Below are 22,036 nucleotides of genomic sequence, written 5' to 3'. Positions count from 1 at the left end.
GCCCCAAACTTTCAGCTACTTAATCTGTGTCAGAGAGATCAAGATTCATAAATAAATTATACAATCTCACTTAGAAAAAAATACTGCAATCTAAACTTCTAGTTATCTGATGTCTTGGGTAAACAGTTCAGATAAACATCATTCATGTAAACTTTTCTCCATCCTTTATTGGGTGATTATCTAGGCTCTCTGAATCATCTTTTTCAGTCACACGTTGAATTATTTTCATTGAAATTTTGTAAGACTGCACGAATGTCACAGTTACAAATCCCAAAAATCGAAAGACACTATAGCAAATTTAAGATTAATTTTTTATTTAAGTAAACATATCATATAAAAGTTTTATCTCATAAAAAATATGCTTCATATTAAATAATTTTAAGGAAACATAATTACTTATACATAATGCTGTCAATCTAGTTTATCCATTACCATTCTGGTCCCCGAACCTGCCTTTGTTTCCACTCCTAAGGCTGGATGCAGAACATAACTGCCCCCACGGGGAGGGGCAAGCGGTCCTAGGGAGACCAGTCTCAGTTATCACGGATGACGCTGAGAGGCATTCAGCACCATGATGTGTTATTCAAATGTAAATGAGAAAATAAGCTATATGAGTGACCTTCATGAGGTTTTTCACATAAAGTGTATTTCATATCACTAAAGATTTAACGACTAACAAGCTACACCTAAGTTACTTAACTACTTTTGAGTCCTTCGAGATAACATCAATATCCAGCTTCTAATTTCCACTCTTTAAAATATTTCTCCATTGTGCTCCTCGATTTCCAGGTGCCGACATTCACGGTAGGTATGATTTTCTGCGGCTTCAGCCACTGAACAAAACGTTTCATTTCTAAGAAGCTGCTGTGTTCACTATAAGGAACTCCTGCAACAGAAAAGAAAAGATACGGCCTACTAAAAAGCAAGTTAATAAAAAAAATGCACAAGTCCAAAATAAAATAAAATAAAAGAGAAAAGGAAAGCAATTTGGAGTATTTTTGTCAAGAACTTCTTGGTGCTTTATTTCTGATGAGAAAATCTGTTATTATCTCTTACAGATAAAGATTAGAACATTAAAATGATACAAAAACTCTGAATTAAAAAATTCTATTACTTTTCTATGTAGACAATAACATGCATTTCTATAGATTCTTCTTTATAATTAGGCTTTTCTTTTAAACTAATTCTTCCCTTTAAGTACTTTGCTGAGCTATGGATTTCAGGAAAATCTTGGGAGAAATGTAGTAAAATTTGAAGAATAACAAGGAAGAGAGTCTTGATTTCCAGAGCAGGTAAGCAGATTCCAGTCCCCAAGCGTGGCACATATAAAAAGTAAGCAAAGAGAGAAAAATTAAATCCTAACAATCTCTTTATCTTCTTTACTGAAGATCAAGTACCACAGAGAAAGGGAGACAGGGTTCTGAATCGAGTAATCTAGGGTCTTTAGAGACAAAGTCATCGGTCTAGTGACATATCACAAATGTTTCCATCAGCCATTATTACAATAAGCCAATTTCTGAGGACAATGGTAAACCTCCTCCAAGAGATGAAACAATTAAAGTCAAGTCTGTAACTCTTGCTGTCACCACATCTAATCCATTGTCTCCTGCTCCCAGTTTCACAGCGTCATCTAAACTTCCAGGACACAGCTGCACTGCCCCTGGCTGTGAGCAGGTCTACGATTTCCTCTCCGTATCACTGATCACACAAACGAATGAGCTGCATTAGTCAATGTCTGTCTACCACAGTCACACGTCTTTCTATCAGTTCACACTGTACTAAAGATACAGGCTTAGAGTATGGAGACGATTTGATACCAGAATTTTTAAAGATTCTTTGGTGCCTATTTTTCTTGCATCTTAAAATGTAAGATTTTACAGCCTTTTAAAAAATGTAATTACAAATACTAAAAGTGACAAAACTTAATAATTATACCATATATTGAAATGTTTCCTTTGGTCCGGGGAAGGACATCTGCTATACTAGTTAACTTATTAGAATGTGTCCATCCTGTAGGTCGAAAAGCCAAAATCCGATCATATTTTCCACCACACTTCTTCAAATGACTCTGTAAGCCCTGTTAAATAAAAATAGGATATTTATTTAATGGTCGGTGAAGATAGTTATGTAGAATAAAACAGAACGATCAAAGATGTTACATCGGCATAGTCACAGGGAGTTTTCACTTGCTAAGCATTAGCTTGCAACAACCTGGGACAGTGATTCCAAAAAAATAAAATCACTGAAAAAAAATCTATTTTCCCCTTTACTTATCTAAAGTTAAACACGCTTAAGTACAGGGTGAAAAAAAGATGAGGCAAGGTTAAATGTAAATAATTATGTCTTTAAAAATTGCAATTCAGAGAGCTACCAAAAAAACCCCTCTCCATATCCTACCACTTTTTGGGTATTAGATACGCTATTAGCAGATTGAAGACACTAGCATCTAACAGTATCCCTATTAGACATACTGACATTAACACTTGCAAACATCATTCCAGACATATCCCCCCAGATAAACCAACAGAGGACTGACAGGTGGCTAGAGAGATGGGAATAAATGTATGGAATGGCATCATACTCCACACAGACATACATTTTAAAGACGCACAGTAGCATTCTTTTCAGGTGTTTACTCCTTTTCACCTCTAAACATGAGCTAGAATAACTTCAAAACTTCTCATGCTGCGACAACTGGAAGTAATATGCTTCCCTAATAAATCCTGAGTAGAATAGAACTTTGGAAACTGAAGTCATCATAAGTGATGACATTTGACACAATTCTCGGAAAATCAATGACCAAAGTTCAATCTTTGAAAGATAAGAGAAATCCAGATAAAGACAATAAGGGCATGAGGGATTCAAAAAGGTCTAATACTTTTGGTCTTAAGACTAAACCCAGAGTGTCAAAGGCTTATGGAAATCTATAATAAAATTCTAGTTTTATTAAAAATAATAAAAAATCTAAACCGTAAGTAGTGTTATCTTGGATTTCCAAAAGTCTTTTTCTTCCTTAATCATACACACTCTGAACTATTAAAGTATTCTAAACGGTGCTGGTATACAGTTCTGAAGAAAACTTAAAGACAAATCCATTCATTCATCGACCTATTCACTCCTCCAGGAAATATCTGCTCCAGGATTATGCCACGCCCTGGGTCAGAGATGGATGAGAGACACCGTCTTTATCTTCTGGAAGCTTACAGCCTGGCGGGGAGACGGTCAATAAACCCTACCGTCTGGGTCTTTTTTAATGGAAACCCTCTGCCATTTCTTGACTTTTTCTAACTCTCATCATCTGTTACACCATGAGCACTTAGGAGCCTTACAGATTGACCTTTTGAGAAAGGATTCATTTTTTTAGTATGAATTCCTAGAAATGGAATTGCTGAGTAAAAGGATTTACCCCTAATTTCCAATACTATCCAAGCAGATGAGAGTGCCAATTTCTCTGATCTCAGCATAGGAATATTACCTTTTTTAAAAGTATGCCAATTTGATAGAACACAAACATATTTTTTTTATTTTTATGCTTGATTACTAGAGACTGAACATTTTATTGTGTTTATCAGACATTTATATAGCCTGGTGAATTGCTAACAATCCCTTGATTTCTCTTTTGTACCAGTAATATTTTATTAATTTGATATTAATATTAATAAAATTATTTTATTATATGAATACTATTTACCTTAAAATTTTATTAATTTTATATTAAGTTATTTTAAGATAATTAAAAATTTATCTTTTATTAATTTGAATACCTACTATTAAAGTCATATTTCTTACCAACTACCACCTCCCCACAAAAAAGTTTAAGTTATGGATATATAACTAAGTTTTCATTACAATATCTCTGGCTCTGTACATTTTCAGGTTTTTGGCGTGCTAGTCTAGGATCTAGCTAATGTAATGCTCTTTGCTGAATTGCTAATCCTCCTCCTCTTGTCCTCACAGAGAGAAGGAAATAATAGAAAAGTGCAGTTTAGAGCAATTATACATGTAATACTGAGCTCCCCCTTTCCTATTTGTGCAAAAACACTCGGGAGAATTAAATGAGAAGTAATTTCTACTTTTCATGAGGGAAATTCGAGTTACCACAAAAACATCATTAACCTGTGCCACAAACAAAAACATATTATCATATAAGCCAAACATACAGAAGAGATTGCCAACAGCCACTAGTCCTTCATTCACTACAACTGGAGAACCACCATCATGAGGAACTTTAAGAATGATTTAGTCAACAGAAAGTCCTGATCTATGACTTGTCTCTCTGTTTATTGGTAACCAGTTTGTCATAACAATGCTTTCAGTATATGCCACCAGAATTATTTTTTCAGTATGCAAATAATCATGTATAACACAAACATATTGCTATAACATTTTACCACGTTCAATCAGGTTTAAATCAGAGATGATAGTCAACTGCATATCACATATATGAACTTGGGATGTTGAAAGAGACATCATGAACGGTATTATTTATACAGTTTCTCAGGCTTTTATACCTGCCTTAGAAACCCTGAAAATTGCATCAGGCTTACATTTTCACAAAAAGTCATTAGCTCTGATGCAACAAAACTATTTTTGGCTGGTAAAAAACTGGCTTTAAGTACTAACTAAAATATAGCTTCATGGTAACCATTTGCTTCTGTTCTGTGTTTTGAAGATAAGAAATTGTCAAAAACGCCATCAATATCTGGTCACTTTAACAGAAGAAGGGAAGGGCTACTGAAGGCAATGCCAACAGCAGATGAGAAATACAGAGAAAATAACAGACAATAATTTCAGATAATCATTTTTTTTGTCTTCAAGGCAGATAATTGTATTTTTTTTTAAGTGCACAGGTCAGTGATTGTCAGTACATTTAGAAAGTTGTGCGACCATCACCACTATCTAATTCTAGAACATTTTCATCACCACAAAAAGAAACACTGTCTCCATTAGCAGTCATTCCCCATTCCCTCTCTCAAGTCCTGGCATCACTAATCTATGTACTGTCTCCATAGATTTACCTGTTCTGTACATTTCATAGAAACGGAATAACACAGGATGTAGCCTTTTGTGTGTGGCTTCTTTCACCTGACATAATGTTCTCAAGGCTCATTCACATTGTACTATATACTAGCAATTCATTCCTTTTCATAGCTGAATAATATTTCTATTTTATGGATGTTACATTTTGTTAGTCATTCATCATGTGATGGACATGTGAGTTGTTTCCACTTTTCTGCTATTACAAATAATGCTACTATGAAGTTTTTGTGAACGCATATTTTTAATTCTCTTGGGCATATACCTAGGACTAGAATTGTTGGTCATATAGTCACTCCATGTTTAATTCTTTAAGGAAATTATCAAACTGTTTTCCAAAGTAGTTGTACCATTTAACAACCTCACTAGCACTGAATGAGGGTTCCAGTTTCTCCATATCCTCACCAACAACTGGCACTGTCTTTTTTATCATGGCTCTCCTAGGGAGTGGAAAGCAGTACCTCACAGTGGTTTTGATTTACAGTTCCCTGATGGCTAACAACGGAGATCCGCTTCTCATGTGCTTATTGGCCATCTATATACCTTCTCATTCACAATATTGATGCGCTTTTCATGTGCTTATTGGCCATTTGTATACTTTCCCATTTATTTGGCGATTTCTATACCTTCTGTCTTCGCCCTCTGCCATCTGGCTTCCTCCAACATCCCCTCACTTGAAATAGTTCTTGAGCAGGTCACCAAAGATGTTCTAATTGCCAAATTGCCATTTTTTCCTTATATGACCTCTCTGCAGCATGTAGCTTTTCAACACTTTTTCTTAAAAAGCTCTAGTTCCTTCATTTCTACAATATCCTGATTCCTCTGCTTCATCATCCTCCTAAGTAGACAATTTGTTCAAACGGAACACACTAAGTTAGTAAGAAATAAAACTGTAAAATAAAAATAATAAAAATACGCCATACCCTCCTCAGGATTTCAGTATTCATTTTACAATTAATCAACATCTCATGAACCTTCACACAATTTGGATGTCTCCCAAATTTAAAATACGTTTGCAAAGCTGGCTTAAATACCAGTGGACAAAATTCTGACTTGATTAGTTTTATGAATTACACACTCATGAAAAAAGCCCATAAAAACTTTACCTTAATCTCATGAACAAAGGAGTAGTTATACCAGTTAGAATTTCCTTACTCAAGAGATAGACCTAAAATATTCATTTTCTTTACACCATACGTGTTATTATTTCTAAGACAGATACAATAATCAACATCCTAAGCTATTTCAACAAGCTCCATAAAAGTTCTTTCATGAACATTATAGCAAAAGTGAAAATACATTGTTTTGTGTACATTATGTTCTGAATTGTTTTTAATAGACAGGTTTGATGTATTCCATCACTAGGTGTCAAAATGTTAGTAAATGGAATGAATCTTAGTTAGTACATGAATAAATCTGACAAATAAGCCTCCAAATCACAGTGAGGTCATATCATATGTATCTTAATTTATACCTCAGAACTAATATTAGAACTTCCTCTGAGGATGCACGGCCACCATTTCATTTAATCCTCACAAGTAAATTTCCAATATGAAGCAGCGTCACAGGGGCTTAATATTAATACAGAATACATCTGAAGAGAAGTAAGAACTCCTCAGAATTCTCCACTCATTTCCCCACTCACCCAGAAAGAACTGGAAAACAATCTTAAAAACAGATCACACAGCTGTGAATGACCAGACAGCTGCATACTTTTGTATTTTTGTTTCTTCCTTTATGATAGTTCTCTAGATCGTAAACTCCTGGTGGGCATATGAATTACTCTACTCAGCTGCAGATGCTAAAAAACTAAAACCATTTTATATTCCACCGAAAAGATTTTCTAGGACAAAGTTTACCGTAGGTGATGGCACTATAACTTAATTCCTCTAAGTTAAATGCGAGTAGAATGGAAATCCAGTTTACAATCATAGGTCATCTTTTTCAGTTCATCCTACAAAGACGCATCTCCTGAATGCTTACCTTAAAATTAATTTGCATCATTGGGAGAAGGTGAACCAGTGAATTGCACATGTCTGTAGTGATGAGGGAATTAATTTCCGGTATATTGAGGCACTGTAATGTTTTATATTTTTCTTGGGACATGCCCACCTTCGAACCTAAAACATCAGCAATGGCTACAGGCAAAGGAAAAGGTTGAAAATAGTAAAATTATAACTTATGAAAAACATCATAAAATTACAACTTAATCAAAATTTAAAATAAGAATTTACTAAAAAAAGAAAGGAAATTCAAAATATTCACACTTTTGCCAGAATATCTTAAAAAGGACGAACAATTTTGTTGGTTAACTGTGTGGAATAAATTGTGAGAAATTCAAACAATTTATTTTTAAAGACACAGTATTTAAAAACTGTAAAAGATGTATAGCAAGTGGTAGAAGGGAGGGAACCAAATTTGGAGGAGTTGAAACCCTGGCTTTACCACTGCATATCTTAATGTTTGCCATTATGTGACCACAGTTAGGAGAAATGGAAAGCACTCGGCAAAGCAGAGTAATACTATCTAGACAAACTGCAATTACATAGCCAGCCATGATTTAGGAACAAAAATTACAACTGTTCCCCCAACATAATTAATTGATGGCTACCCTCCAAGAATGCAGCAATACAACCATGCATGAGCCATCTTTCAAAGTTTACTGAAATACTCACGTAGCACGGCCATTTGCTCTATAAACATTTTGTAGCTATAAAGCCACCATAAACACACTTATCAAATGTTCCCAGTAAGCTGAGCCATTCCGAGTTTAAATGAATCGAACTCTATCAAATTTTCCTTCAACTTCAAAGGTAATATTGAATCATTTCAGGAAATAAATATCAAGTGCAGAACTAGAGACTGAAAGGGGTTTATGCAAAAGGAATCTGATCTTTATAATATATTAATGTAAATTAGATACAGCTACAACCCACCTAGGAAGACTTTCTCTTTTCCAATAGAATAAGTGCCACAGACAACAAGAGTACATGGGTTTAGAGTTACAGCCTCAAAGGCAGTGTTGATGACAAACTGGATAACCTCTTGCTGAGACGGAAAGGAGTATTCTGGGCTGCAATATCTGTAACATGGAAATATGGTACTTATTCAGAGAACAACAAGAAAGCCATAGCATTCAGTTGGATGCTATTTTAGAAAACAAGATTTAGCAACATCACATACAACTAGCAGTCTAAGATATTAATACCACTGCAGTTATCCCATTGTCTGTGGTTAAAACATTTGTTACCAGGAATTGATAACTGATGATGGAATTATACATTTTGAATATACCTTTTGCATTATATTTCTTTTATCACTCCGAAATAAAGAAATTGCCTTTTTTTCTTCAAGACTATTTCTAGGCAGCCAGCTATTTTAGCTATGAATTATAAACCTCAAGATCTTTTTTTTTTTAACCCCAATTACCATCAACGAAAATACTATTGATAGGGATTATTTATGGATTAAAGAATTCCGATTTAGTGAAAAAAAATTATTAAAACAATGGAACTAAACACGAATTTAATGAAGCAGTTTTATATGAAACAGTTAATATTCACATAGTTGTTCTCTTCTGTTAGGAGACACAGGGATACATATAGTATTAGAGGAATACAAAAGATCCAGTTGGATGGACCTCAATACAATAACACCCAATGAAAAATTAACTCTAAGACTACTAGCTATATACATTTGAGATGAAAATTAAGTACTTTTTCACTAAAAAAGTCATAAAGTACAAAGAAACATATTTTTTCCGATTTTCAAAATTGTTCTTGCTGTCAGCCATAAGAATACAGAAAAAACTTAGTCCTTTCTCCTATAAAAATCCACAAAAAAATTCAGAATTGTATGTAGAACAGAACTAAGTACTAACAAAAAAGAAACTTTTTTTGTTTTTTTGTGAGGAAAACTGTCCCTGAGCTAACACATGTTGCCAATCTTCCTCTTTTTCGCTTGAGGAAGATTGTCACTGAGCTAACATCTGTGCCAATCTTCTTCCACTTTGTAAGTGGGACACCATCACAGCACAGCTTGATGAGCAGTGTGCAGGTCCATGCCTGGGTTCCGAACCTGCAAACCCCGGGCCACTGAAACAGAGTGCATGAACTTAACCACTATGCCACCGGGCTGGGCCCAGTTTTTTGTTTTTCGGGGTTTTTTTTACTTATTACTTTCTTAATTTATCTAGTATTTAAAGCATATATAAAAGAATGGAAAAATTAGCTATAGTGTTAGAAAACTGGATGTGGAAAGACCAACTTTTACTAAAATATGCCACCCAAATTCACTTCTTGAAACAGGTTGAAATAGCGAATAATTAATTTCTAACAAATTGATGAGGTATTTTAATATATAATAAACAGATAATGGCTATTATCCGTATGTTTACAGCATTTAGAAATTCAAAGTCATCACTTATAAACTACCTTTTGGAGAAAGGAACAAAGTAATTTTGAATATTCAGAAATAAAATTGCATGTTGGCCTCTGTTCTTTCCTCCACAATTATACTTAATAATTATACAAATACTTTGAAAGGATAACTTAAAAGCGTGTTTTCCTAAAGTTTGCCCCCCAATTTTCTTCCTTGTTTCAGTAACAGGGTTCTCACATAGACCATATTTTCAAAAGGAAATTACAAAAAAATTGAGTTATAGTCAGTTAATACATGTAATCCCAAATTTGGGATCCCAAATCTCAAATGTAACCATAAATTCTTAAGCAAGTGCATTTTTTTTTTCAAACAGCACTCCTCTCATAAATAGCCTTAAAATGATAATGAACAGTAAGCCATGCTTTTGATTACCTAAGCTAATGCTCAAAGTACTCATAATATTCAGGGTAAATGCTGCCCGTGGGAAAGGAAGCGCACAAAGAAAGCCCCTCTTACGTGGTGTCTAAGTAAAGTGTGTGGACTCTCTGGCTCGCGAGAAGAGAACGTTCCATGCTGGGATCTGCTCGGAAGTCTCCAGTGTGTAACATGACATTACCATTAGGAAGATAAAAAAGGATCATGACAGCACCTGGACAGCTGAACACAAACATTTCAAAGGAATATTCTTAATACAGGCAAAGCATCTAAAGGAAGAGTACTTATTTCAATGCCAACACGTAAATACAGTTTCTTAGCAGACCACAACGACATAGCATTGCACCAGAGGAAATGGAGCATTTTAACCTACAGGAAGTTACATCATTAAAAAAACTGGTGTGCAGGAAAGGATTAATTTAGCAGACCAGGGTTGCTCAAACTCCATGTCCCCGAGAAAGGCCTGTCTGGAGGACTAGTCCTTGGCTGGCCCTTGGGAGATGAGTTCTGAGCCTTTGGAATATTCTGCCTAATAAGAATGTTTTGTATGTCTGATGCATTGGGCCACATGTTACCAGTCTGAGCAGAGTTTATGCTAACACTGTGATCTACGGTGAATATTTGTTTTTGCTCTAGGGGACTGCAGTCTGAGTGGCTGAGGTCAGTCACATGGGTACTGCATATGTACATGACTGACCTTCAATAAAAACCCTGAACACCAAGGCTCAGGTGAGCTTCCCTGGTTGGTCACACTTCACACGTGTTGTTACACCTTGTTGCTGGGAGACAAGTGCATCTGTGTGACTCTACTAGAAGAGGACACCTGGGAACACGTGCCTGGTTTCTTCTAGACTGGGCCCACTTTCACCCTTTCCCTTTGCTGACTTTAGTCCGTATCTTTTCCCTGTGATAAGCTGTAACCATGAGTATAACAGCTTTTCTGAGTCCTGTGAGTCCTTCTGGTGAACCATTGAGCCTGAAGGTGGTCTCGGGGACCCCTGACACAATGGGTTTTGGAGATTACTACTAACACACATAGAACTTTTGAATGCTAGGAAAACACAAGAAACGATTACTTTTATAATTAAAAACTTCCCCTCACCTCCTCAAGTCAAAACTTCAGACCCCAGTGACCTCACTGGGAAATTCTATCAAACACTTAGGGAGGAAATAACACCAATACTATATAACATCTTTCAGAAAACAGAGGAGGAGGGAATACTTCATGAGGCCAGCATTACCTTGATGGCAAAACCAGACAAAAACATTATAAACACACTCCAGACCTAATCCATTATGCAAACAGACACAAAATTCCCTAACAAAATATGAGCATATCAAATCCAGCAATATATTTTTAAAAAGGATAATACGTGAAGACCAAGTGGGGTTTATCCCAGGGATGCAAGGCTGGTTTGACATTCAAAAAGTCCATCATTGTAATTTACCATGTTAACATTACACAGGAGAAAAATTATATGATGACTTCAACAGATGCCTGAGAAGCATTTGACAAAACTCAACACTCATTCATGATTACAAACTCTCAGCAGATTAGGAACAGAGAGGATCTTCCTCTACCTGATAGAAGGTATCTACGAAAAAGCTACATCATGCTTAATGGAGAAAGACTGAAAGCTTTCCCCTTAAGATCAGGAACAAGACAGTGTGTCTGCTCTCACCACTCCTATTCAACATTGTACTAAAGGTGTGAGCCGGTAAACAAGAGGAAAAAGCACTCTGAATGGAAAGTAAGAAGTAAAACAAAATTGCATGTGCAGATGACATGATCACATATGTAGGAAATTTTCAAGATTCTACAAAAAAATCTATTATAATTAATAAGCAAGGTTAGCAAGGTCTCAGGATACAAGGTCAATAAACAAAAATCAGTTGTCCATCAAGAGGTGAATGGATAAAGAAATTATAGTGTGTCCATACAACAGACGCTACTCAGTGATAAAAAGCGACAAACTACTGAGACACACAACAGCACGAATGGATCTCAAAAACACGATGAGTGACAGAAGCCAGACACAAAAGAGTAGACACCATCTGATTCCACTTAGATGAATCCCTACGAAAGATAAAGCCAGTCCATAGTGATAGGAAACAGATCAATGGTTTCCTGGGCCAGAGTGGGGGCTGGGGACTGACTGGGAAGGAGCACAAGGAAACCTTCTGGGGTGGGGAGAATTTTCTCTATTTTTATTGTGGCAGGAATTACATGGGAGTACAGTTTTGTCAAAACTCAGCAAACACTTCAAATAAGTCAATTTTATTTATGTAAGTTATACCTTAAAAAAGTTGAGTAAAAGAAAAAAGTCAGAGCTAGGAGTTGTCGTAATTGGGAATTAAAAAAAGAAACAGCAACTAAGTTAGCAGGCAAAAACTTAAAGGCAACCTGAAGAAACAGCACTGGCCTGGGTTTCAGGAGACAAGTTGATAATTTATATAAGTGATATTAAAGAAAACGGCAAAGGTTCTCTCTTCAAGAACAACAGGACACGTTAAAATATTTTTTAAAAAATAAGATGGAGCTTCACATGTCAAGCATAGTAATTAAAACTGCATAAAAAATGGGTTACACAACATTTAGGGGATCCCTGTACATTTAACTCTGATTCTGTAATTGGGTACATCACTTTTTTCCAAAAGGAGAAACGTTTTACTCAAGTTTTAAGAAATATCAAGCATATTGGTTCCTATTATAAAGTTCTTAAAAATGCCAATGCGTTTTCCTTTTGAATATTTATAAAATAGGCTACTATTGAGGTAACTTTAATACTTACTGATTGGCATCAAGAAAAACAACTTTGACACCATTCACTATACAGCCAGTGTCCATTGGCAACGGATGGATATACTGTTCTTGCACATGAAGTTTGCACTTCAACAAATTGCCAGTTATCTGCAAAACAGAACATGCTTACTGCTGATATGGTGAAACACTAAATAAGTCTTTTATTTCATATCTAGTTTAGAACCCAAGCATCTTAATAATCTCTCACTTCTCCCACTTAGATTCATGTAAAGGCTTCAGAATGCCAGGAAGAACTTCCTAAAATGATTGTCACAAGTCTGCTTAAACACTATCACTGACTCTCCCTCACCTGTGAAAAGTCCATCACCACCACACCCACCCCCCCCCCCCCCCAACGCCCAGCACAACACAGAAACCCTTTGTGATCTGGCCCCTGCCCATTTCTGTGGGTTTATCTTCTGTTATTCCCTATTTCATGTTTAGCCATTCTGAACTGTCTGAAGCACCTGGAATGCGTATATTTCTTAGCTGTCTGTGCCTTTATACAAACTCTTCTCTTTACCTGGAACGCTCTCTCCTCTTTCTCTGCCTGGTTCTGGAATCCAACAGACTTGCATTCAAATTCTGGCTCTGCAGTTACTAGCTCTGTGACTTTGGGTAGGTCACTTAACTTCAATCCTCAACTGCTTCATTAATAGAAAGAAGATAACTCAAGAACTCTGAGGATTAAATCGAATTCTAGCCAAAATTCTTAGTAGTAGGCATTAAAGCGTTCACCTTTTAACAATTAGTTCAAGTACCTCTTTCACCATGAAACTTTCTCTAACCTTAGGCTGTGACAGAGTAAAGCACTCCCTTCCCTCTACTTCTAGGCATTCTGCCCACTTTTCTATTACAATACCGATCCCATGACAGCATTATTTGTGATGTGTTCTCGAAGGCTGTAAGCTCCTTGAAGTTAGGTATTTTGCCTTGAATATCTTTGTAGGCACTTAATGAATATTTACTGAATGAGATTTAGGTGTTTCAGTACATTGTGAAGTAGTTTATCGTTTCCATATAACAAAACGTATTCTTAAAAAATCTATTGTAACTATTGACAATAACTCATTTAATTTTAGAATCTCAATGTGGAATCTGTTTTCTCATATCTTTTCTAGTAGAATGATAGATCTTACAATTTATTCTTTTTTTAACCGAATAGTTTAAAAATTTGCTGCAGTCTACAAATTCAGAATTTAGAATACTAAAACTTACCTCGCTACAATACACTGGAAATGTGAAATTTTTAGACAATCCAGCATAATGATCAGAATGAAAATGTGTGAGAAAATAGGCTGTGCAACCTTCAACCAAACCATACTGAAAGGCATCGACTGTAAAGCCCGTTCCTGGAATGAAATGCCAAGACAGCTGCTTGAGTGACAGCAAAGTCAAAGAAACCCAGTTTGATTATAAATAGTGAACCCTCTAACATCTTTACATCTCACTTCCAACTTAAATTTATAATTTAAAAACTTATACCACATAAATTCAGCAAAAGGTGCCAAGAGAGATGAAAATGAGTCTTTTAAGTTTCTACTAAATACCCTGTGTAGGCTTTTTTAATGAACTGTACCAAAAAATCAAAATATTAAGCTACAAACCAGTTACTTCTTTATTTTACTGAATATTTTCGTGATACCTATGGGCACCTAAAATACTTCTGCAAAACAGCAAAAGGAGAATGTTAACTTTCTTCTAAAACATGAATTCTCAATGGGGGTCATAGTGTTCTGCTTTAAAGAGGGCAAAAATAGTTGAAGGCCCAAATAATCTTACATATTACAGTGGTCTGTGGTCCTCCAAAAGGCCATGGTACAATAACAGATAAACAGTATATCTGTAGTATTTGAATTTCATTGTGGGAGGCTAGGGGGGAGGGAGGGAAACAAGAAAAAAAAAAAGTCTAATAAAGGCTCCCTAGAGGAGCAATAATGAAAAAAAAAAGGTTGAGCTGTTAAGAAAGGTGTTTGCAAAAGAAATAACAGTGTGCTGACTGTGATATGCAAGTATCATACCTTATAAATAAGCATAACTTCACATTTCTATTGAGGCTTATCAACACAGGGCATACTAGTCTTAGGTTCACTTAAAATACAGAAAAGTAATCAAAATAATTACTAAAAACAAAACTGGTGCTATCATGTACACAAATGCTATCCTCTACATAAATATTTTGAACAAATTATAGACCTAGAATATCAATAAAACACAAAAATATTTCTGAAACCAAGTGTATTTTGGCAGTTATACTTTATATTCTTTTCAGAAGAAGAGTTACTGGTTTCTTTATTCTTAAGGAATACTAAAATTCACTTTGCTACACATTTTTCTATTAACTCATCTATTAAGGCATGAGAAATTACGAGAATATGAGAAGGCTGAGAAACTAAGTTATAATACGGTTTAAAAATGTTTGGCATTTATCATGACCCATACAACCTGTGCCATTTTCCTTATTTGAAGCTTTTTAGTACTTGGCATTTCTTCTAAGTGCTTAGAAGCTGTCTTTTATTACAGTTACTTACAGAGTGTGTTTCCTCCTTCCATATTAAGCTGATCTTTACTAATCTTTGTCAAGTCTGTAATATCTACCTAACTAGTACATTATCTTGTATACAGAATATGTTTAATAAGTTTCCTGAATTGAATGGAGTGAAAAAGATTAAATAGGCAAAAAATCTGTTAGAGGTCAATGAACTATCATAAAAAGCAAAAGAAACATACAAAAAATTGCTTCATACATACCGCAACATAGACAACGAACATGAAATTCAAAAAAGTTGATTCTTTGTAGATACATCAAGCACTGATAGTTCAACTTACCAGGTATTTTCTTATAGAATGGACATGTCTTTTTTCTTAATTCTCCTGCATTAGATGACTCTGGGATTTTTGTGTTCCCTCTCTGCAGCTTGCCACAAGCAGATTTTATGAAGACTTTGTCTTTACTTAAGTTGACTATTCCAGATTCTGTCTTGTTCATCCGGCGATCTGACTTCTTCTGACGTGCTCCTTCCTGCAGTGAATGTGACTTTTTAAGTCTCTTTCTTTGACGCTGTGACTTCTCACTAGAAAGTTCCACAGAAAGCTGACTCTCATTTAAATTCTTTGCATCAAATTCTAAGTCACTTAAAGATTTTTCTGCTTTCCTCTTGCGCTGCCGGGACCTCTTTTCATTAGGACTTACAACTGGATTTAAGTTCATCCCTTCCAGCGCACTTTTCCCCAGCAATTTCTCTTCTTTTCTTTTGGGTGGTAGTCCAAAGTACACACCTATATCCATTTGCTTCATGACCTTGGTAGAAGGCTGTGTTGCATTACACTTAGGACTAGATGGCAATATTTTCAAAGACTTAGCAGCAGTAGGTGTACTACAAAATTTCCCTGTATTTGGCGCTGCAACTTTCCTGCAGGAACATGTTGAGTTAGCACTGTTCTTAGCACTGAGGTTTTTACTTGATACTTCTCTAATTTTACTTTGGGTTGGGTGGAAAGAAAGACAGTCTCCTCCCTGGCTTGCAAAAGGTTTAGACATTTCACTCGTAAGTAACGGAAGGGAAGTTTGATTGCAAACAGCTGATTCTTCAATTACCTGTTTTTGTTTATTTGATTGAGATGAGTGAAATTCTGGCTCATCAGGTTTTGCTTTAGTGGCTTGGTAACTAGAAGCAGGACCCCTTGCTAATGCAGGTGGGAACAACCTAAAATCAGCAGCAGCAAATGCTGGATCACCACACAAAATATTCTCATTTTGGAAAATAATTTGAGACGAATCATTTACAGCATTGTATTCGGACAATTCTTCATTGTATTTATCTTGAGTTAAGAAGCTATACACTTCAGGGCGGCTCTCCTCCTGGTCCTTCAGAAAGGGACCATGGAATTTTTTAAACAAAGGAGAGCTGTTGTCATCTTCTTCTTGGCTGCCATCTTTAGAGCTGTCTGTAAAAAATAGTTCCTGTTGTGAATCACCCAGCTTTTCATCTATCTCGTAAGTTTCTTCATCACTTTGAAGTGGAGAATAGGAAATTTCACAGCTGCTAACGTCATTTTCTGGCAATGGCAAACTTATGTGCTCCGAGTTGTTTTGGCTGTCTAATTCTTCAGCAAGAGGCAAACCAACTCCTACCAGTTTGTCATTATTAACAAATTGTGTGAATTGTGGAGGGTGCTGGGATGTTTGGATATTTGTCAAAGAGGAAATCTTTTTATTGGTTTCAATTGGAGCCTGAGATTTTCTTAGACACGGTGTCACCAACAAGGGATCAGCTGAAACGTTTTTTAAGTTCTCAGATTGTTTCTGATACAGAGACCATTCTTCCTCAAGGCTACAAAGAGAGCCCGAATTAGTCTTACTGAAACTACCATCTGACCCATGTGAGGGACTGCTCAAAGGACCATTACCAGCCCTGCTTTGAGCTAGCAGGAGGTGTGTGTATTTCTTGTAATGAGAAGGAATTGCTGAAGTACACAGAAGACCTTCAGGACACTCTGAAAATTGTAATAAAGAAAAAAGTATTACAGGATCAAAGCACAGACTAAGCTCTGACCACATTAGCACTACAAATTAACATGAAAGTGGAAAGTTGTCAGGCCTACTTTGAGGCCTTAGGACACTGGCTATCTTTATACAAGCAAAAGATCAGCATAAAATAACAGTAATCCAGTATGGCTTTGCAAGGGGTTAGTTATTATTTTTAAATCGAATACTCTTTTAAATTTCTTTTCAAATATTCTTAAAAAAATTTTTTTATGACTAACACCCTCTTTTTCCCTACGTAACTCTTACAAATATGAGCTCCCTCAAAATGCATGTCATGCTTGCATTAGCTATTTCTTAAACAGGTGTTACAGATCGACACCTTCAGTTTCACTAGTTCACTAACACTCAGGCAATAAAGAGTAAAGAAGACTAGGATATGGCTCTCAGAACTAACACTCTAACCCAATTTTTATCTTATCAAGCAACACAGATTTATGAAAATTGTAGTATTGAATTAGATGCCATTACTTAATATTCACATCTATACAATAACAATAAAAATTTTAATTAGTTACGGGTGTTCATACCCTGAACATTTTACATACTGTTCTAAGATTTGAAATTCAATTTGATAAACTGGTTAATAATAAGGCTTTAATAGTCTGGAAACGATTCTCTATTATACCGTTATGATTGAGAAGCATTCTGTAAGCCATTTGGCATATCCCCTTGTATGTTCATTTCGAAGGGTATCAAAAAATGATTCCCTCTCCCTCCAAAAAAGATGTTACATTAAATTAGAAGACTTCATTGCTTAAAACTTAAAACCACCACACAAAAGTTATTTGTTACAGAATAGAATTCAGTTCCAGAAGAGGCCATCTGAGATTCTATTCAAAGGAGTTTACTCGGTGACAAACCAAAAGAAAAAACATCTCTTTGAGGTGGCTTCCTTGTAAGACATTTCACCCTGAGATGCTCACCATGCCACTGCAACTTCCATTTCTGATTTTCAAGCCACTTAAAAGCAAATTACTAGCATTTGATGAGGCTTTCACTTGCTATACTTTTATAAGAAAGGTTAATGCTAAATTAAAAAACAAAAAGTACTTTTGCATCTTCATGGAGAACTTCGAAATAACTAGAGGTTCCAGATATCTATATATCTCTCTATATTTATCTGTATATCTCTCCATATATATCTATATCTATATATAGATCTCTCTATATATCTATATCAAAATATCTTCTGAATCATAGTTACCATGAAGGTCATATTGAGTATTATTTTTATTTCACTGAATTTTAATTCCTTGAGATTTAAAAATCTATGTATGGTATAAATGATAACTTTAAAACATACAAATCATCATAATAACCCATTCTCCAAATACTCCAAGCTGAATTTTCTACAGGCTAAACATGACACATTACATACTTTAAAAGATGAAAACATAGCATTACTTCAGTTATAAATTGGCACATTTTTATTACTAGAATCTTAATAATCTAAGACTGCCTCCCAGTTCTTCTTCCTGTACATTAGTGTGATAAATTCAGCACAACCAGATTTATAAGACTGGACTACAGTCACAATTCTCTAAAAGCCTGTTTCATAAAAGATAAAATGGGCAAGTTGTTTAACTTTTAAGAACCCCCATCTATAAACTGTCAATACCACCTACCTTAAGGGCTCCTTGTAAGAGTCACATAAGTAAACAAAGTATCTAGTCTATGTGCTTAGTTAACACGAAAAATAACTGAGATGTTCAGCGACTTATGAGATTAATAAAATACACTTAAGCTGTTTTCAAGTTTGCAACATTCTTTACAATTGTACCATTGACTGTTATCATTTTACCCTTCTCAAAAAGAGTAAAGTGCATTTACGTTGTTTCCTTTGAGGATAAGTCATTCATACCTCTAATGCCTCATCTGTCTTTTGGCTTACTGCTTGCCTTGCTTGTTTCACTGAACTGATGTATCTGGCCTAATGCAGGTCTTTTAGACTATTTAGAGACCACTATGTTTTTCGTAATCTTACCTGTTTCAGAGACTGGCAGAGAATCCAGACACTCAAACACATGCCATCGAGGAGTTTGACCTAGCAATGAAGAAAAAGGCATCTGGCATTTGGGACAGTATCCATCATAAACTGGACGTATCTTTGGAGACACGTGTTTGTTTTTGTGAGTCCTACACTGCTTTCCTGGAGTGGTCTCCTTGTCTTGGGACTGCTGGATACCAACTCTACAACTAGAATTCTCACCAGAAGCTACAGAAGTCTGACTAACTGTTTCTCCAAGGCACATTTCGGGGTCCTTCACCTTTTCTTTAGCTTGTACAGTCCTTTTTTTATTTCTGTTTCGTTTTGACTGGTATTTTCCATCTGTTACTTTTTCAACAGATTCTGGAATAGTCTCAGAGCAATTATTTGGATGTCCTGGTTTTGGTTTTCTTTTGGATTTGTATTCCCAGATGTCTTCTTCCAAAAAAGCGTCTTCTAACATGGCAAAATGACTTTATCATTAAAGAAGCACTAATATTAAGTAAATTGACAGCTTATTTCTTGTTACAAAATTTTTTAACGGAATTATTTTGCTGAGAAAAAAAAGTAACAAAACGCCACTAATTTGATGGGAATCTAATGCTATGGTAACGAATATATTGGCAAACTACTAAAGCTTATACCTGAGAACCCCCTGTGGTTCCATTTACACCATAATAAAATTAACAGAACCTACTACAGGAGTAGCATCTGAGTTTTCCATTGTGGCTACTATTTTATTCAGGTATCGTGGTCTCTTCCAAGACTTGATTCATAAAAATAAGAATCAGTAATACTTCGAAAATTAGGCACTAATGGGAAGTATGGGCTCAACAGCTTAGTCTTAGAACAAGCTTTGCAAAATTGTTGTAAAGTGCCTGTCAGTTCTCTTTCAACTGGAACACTGTCCAAACAGTTCACAAATGCAACGACAGTCCCTGGGCAAGTGGCTCAGCAGGTGTCCCAAACGCTAAATGGTTACCTCCAACACTAGTCACACCATTATCAGAGGTATGTGATTCGCAAAAAAAAGTTAATCGCCCTTTTCCTTGACTCGTGGATATTCAACAACTTCAGTTTCCCGGGTGAGTCCAGCATCTTCCTCCAGCAGCAATAAACCACCGCTGCAGAATGAACAAATAAAATTCAAACATGTGAAGTCACGTTTGCCCTGAGGCCACACTCCTAACTCCAGACCACAGAGATGGTCTGCCCTGGAGGTGGCCAGGCCCCTGTCCACCAGCCTCAAAACCAAAGTTCACCTGCCTGATGCCTCCCACTCGCTCTACCTTGTTTGGACATAGAAGGCTGCAAGGCCAGCGAGTGGGGCCTTACCCGCCTTGCCCAGGGAGCGAGTAAGCTGCTACCACAACCCGCTCCACAAAAAGCCACCGGAGCCCGCCCCTTCTGAAGACCCAGAGGCCGGGCCCTCAGGGATCCTCGCCGCAGCCCACCTGCCACCCGCACCCCCGGGAGCAGCTCCAGCTGCGTCCGCTCCCCTCGGCGCCCCCTCCCCCCTGCTCGGCTGACAATCTATTCGCAGCCGCACTTTCAGCACTCCGGGGCGACAAAATACTGTATTTGTGTATAAACCAAAGCCACTGGCCAGTTACTCCCAACTTTAAAAGCCTCCTCCCTTGAGGATATCTCTACCCCATTACCTTTCCTGCCTTGGCAGGAACAGCTTCCCGCTGCCAGTGCTGTGTCGAATCGGCTGATCCTGCTGTAAGAGCGGGACTTTAAAAAGAGCGGAAAAAATGTGATCCTTTTTAAGTCCTACAGATTTTTTTTTATGTTTGTTCCATAACGCGCTCATTCTCAAAGTGAAGGGTGGGGGAATGGTTCTTTTAGAGGTTCTAGAACGCTGACCCAGAGGCCTTCCCCATGTTGAATCTGGCGCTCTGAATGTCCAGACCTAGCTGTGGCGAGAGGATGGAGGGGGCGGGGTGGTTTGGGACGGTAGTTTACGTGCCCGGGGAGTTGCGACGACTTGTACTTTAGCACTTGAATGCATGCTTAAAAAGTAAGAAGTGTCGTTAGTGTGGAGTGGGGCTGGTGGAGAGTGCGGTGAATGTGCCGTTTTGAAACCAAAGGACAGTAAACGCGTCCTCTCTCCCGGAACGAGCCTCTCCCGCGGCCCGGCGGCCGCCTCTGGACGGTCCGGAGAGAACATGGCGGCCCCCGGCCCCCGGGGCTGCAGCCTTTCGGGCCTGCTCCCGGCTCAGACCTCGCTGGAGTACGCCCTGCTCGACGCCGTCACCCAGGAGGAGAAGGACAGCCTGGTCTACCAGTATCTGCAGAAGGTGGACGGCTGGGAGCAGGACTTGTTAGTGCCCGAGTTTCCGGAAGGTGAGGGGCTGGCTTTGGGGTGGGCAGCCCTCACGGATCCTCCCCTTCCTCGGGGCGGGGGGCGAGGCGGGGTGGCGTCGCTGCCCCAGGGCTAGGCACTGCGGTCCGCCTGGGCCTCGGCTCGCGGCTCTGCAGTTCCCAGGTGTCTTCCCGGTGTCCCGAAGCAGCTGCGACGGCGGGAGTGACAGGGCGGGCACCTCCACGTTCGTCTCTGTATCCCGAGCCCTGTCCGGTTAACCAAGCAGACATTCCGTGACTGTTTACCCGGCCCCGGTTGGCGATGATTGAAAGGTCCATGCCACCCTGTCCTTTCACTCTGGATGCTCAGCATCGTCGTCTTCATCATCTTTCTGCATCAACCCAGCTAACATTTATTGATCACTTTTTATGGGCCACACACGCTTCTGAACACTTAGGGGGTATTATCTCATTTATCCTCCCTGTAACCCATCGTGGTGCTCTTATTAGTCCTATTTTACATTTGAGGAAACTGAGG

At 37.4% G+C, this 22,036-nt stretch overlaps 2 protein-coding genes across 4 annotated transcripts in view; one reads left to right on the top strand and one right to left on the bottom strand.

The window, feature by feature from the left end:
- Positions 1-297: 297 nt before the first annotated feature.
- On the bottom strand, positions 298-21,117 carry DCLRE1A (DNA cross-link repair 1A). 3 transcript variants are annotated; one of them, XM_001495681.5, is made up of 10 exons: positions 20,853-21,117; positions 19,189-20,315; positions 15,485-17,152; positions 13,874-14,007; positions 12,645-12,763; positions 9,934-10,074; positions 7,974-8,119; positions 7,021-7,175; positions 1,936-2,077; positions 298-886 (listed from the first exon to the last, which is right to left on the bottom strand). In XM_001495681.5, the coding sequence occupies exons 2-10, from the start codon at positions 19,652-19,654 to the stop codon at positions 726-728; spliced, it is 3,132 nt and encodes a 1,043-aa protein (XP_001495731.3). In that variant the 5' UTR covers positions 19,655-20,315; positions 20,853-21,117; the 3' UTR covers positions 298-725. The 3 variants fall into 3 exon arrangements, with proteins under 3 accessions (XP_001495731.3, XP_005602276.2, XP_005602277.2); XM_005602219.4 differs by lacking the exon at positions 20,853-21,117 and adding an exon at positions 20,646-20,730; XM_005602220.4 differs by lacking the exon at positions 9,934-10,074.
- Positions 21,113-22,036, top strand: part of NHLRC2 (NHL repeat containing 2) — a 60,290-nt gene continuing 59,366 nt past the window's right edge. Inside the window, exon 1 of the mRNA XM_001495643.6 lies at positions 21,113-21,540. Within this exon, the coding sequence (XP_001495693.1) occupies positions 21,363-21,540 (178 nt within the window). The 5' untranslated portion in view covers positions 21,113-21,362. The remainder of the gene's footprint in view (positions 21,541-22,036) is intronic.

The sequence above is a fragment of the Equus caballus genome, chromosome 1, assembly GCF_041296265.1.
Source record: "Equus caballus isolate H_3958 breed thoroughbred chromosome 1, TB-T2T, whole genome shotgun sequence".
Taxonomy (NCBI): domain Eukaryota; kingdom Metazoa; phylum Chordata; class Mammalia; order Perissodactyla; family Equidae; genus Equus; species Equus caballus.
Note: the sequence above shows the minus strand (reverse complement) of the source record. Positions and strands in the feature narration are given on the sequence as shown.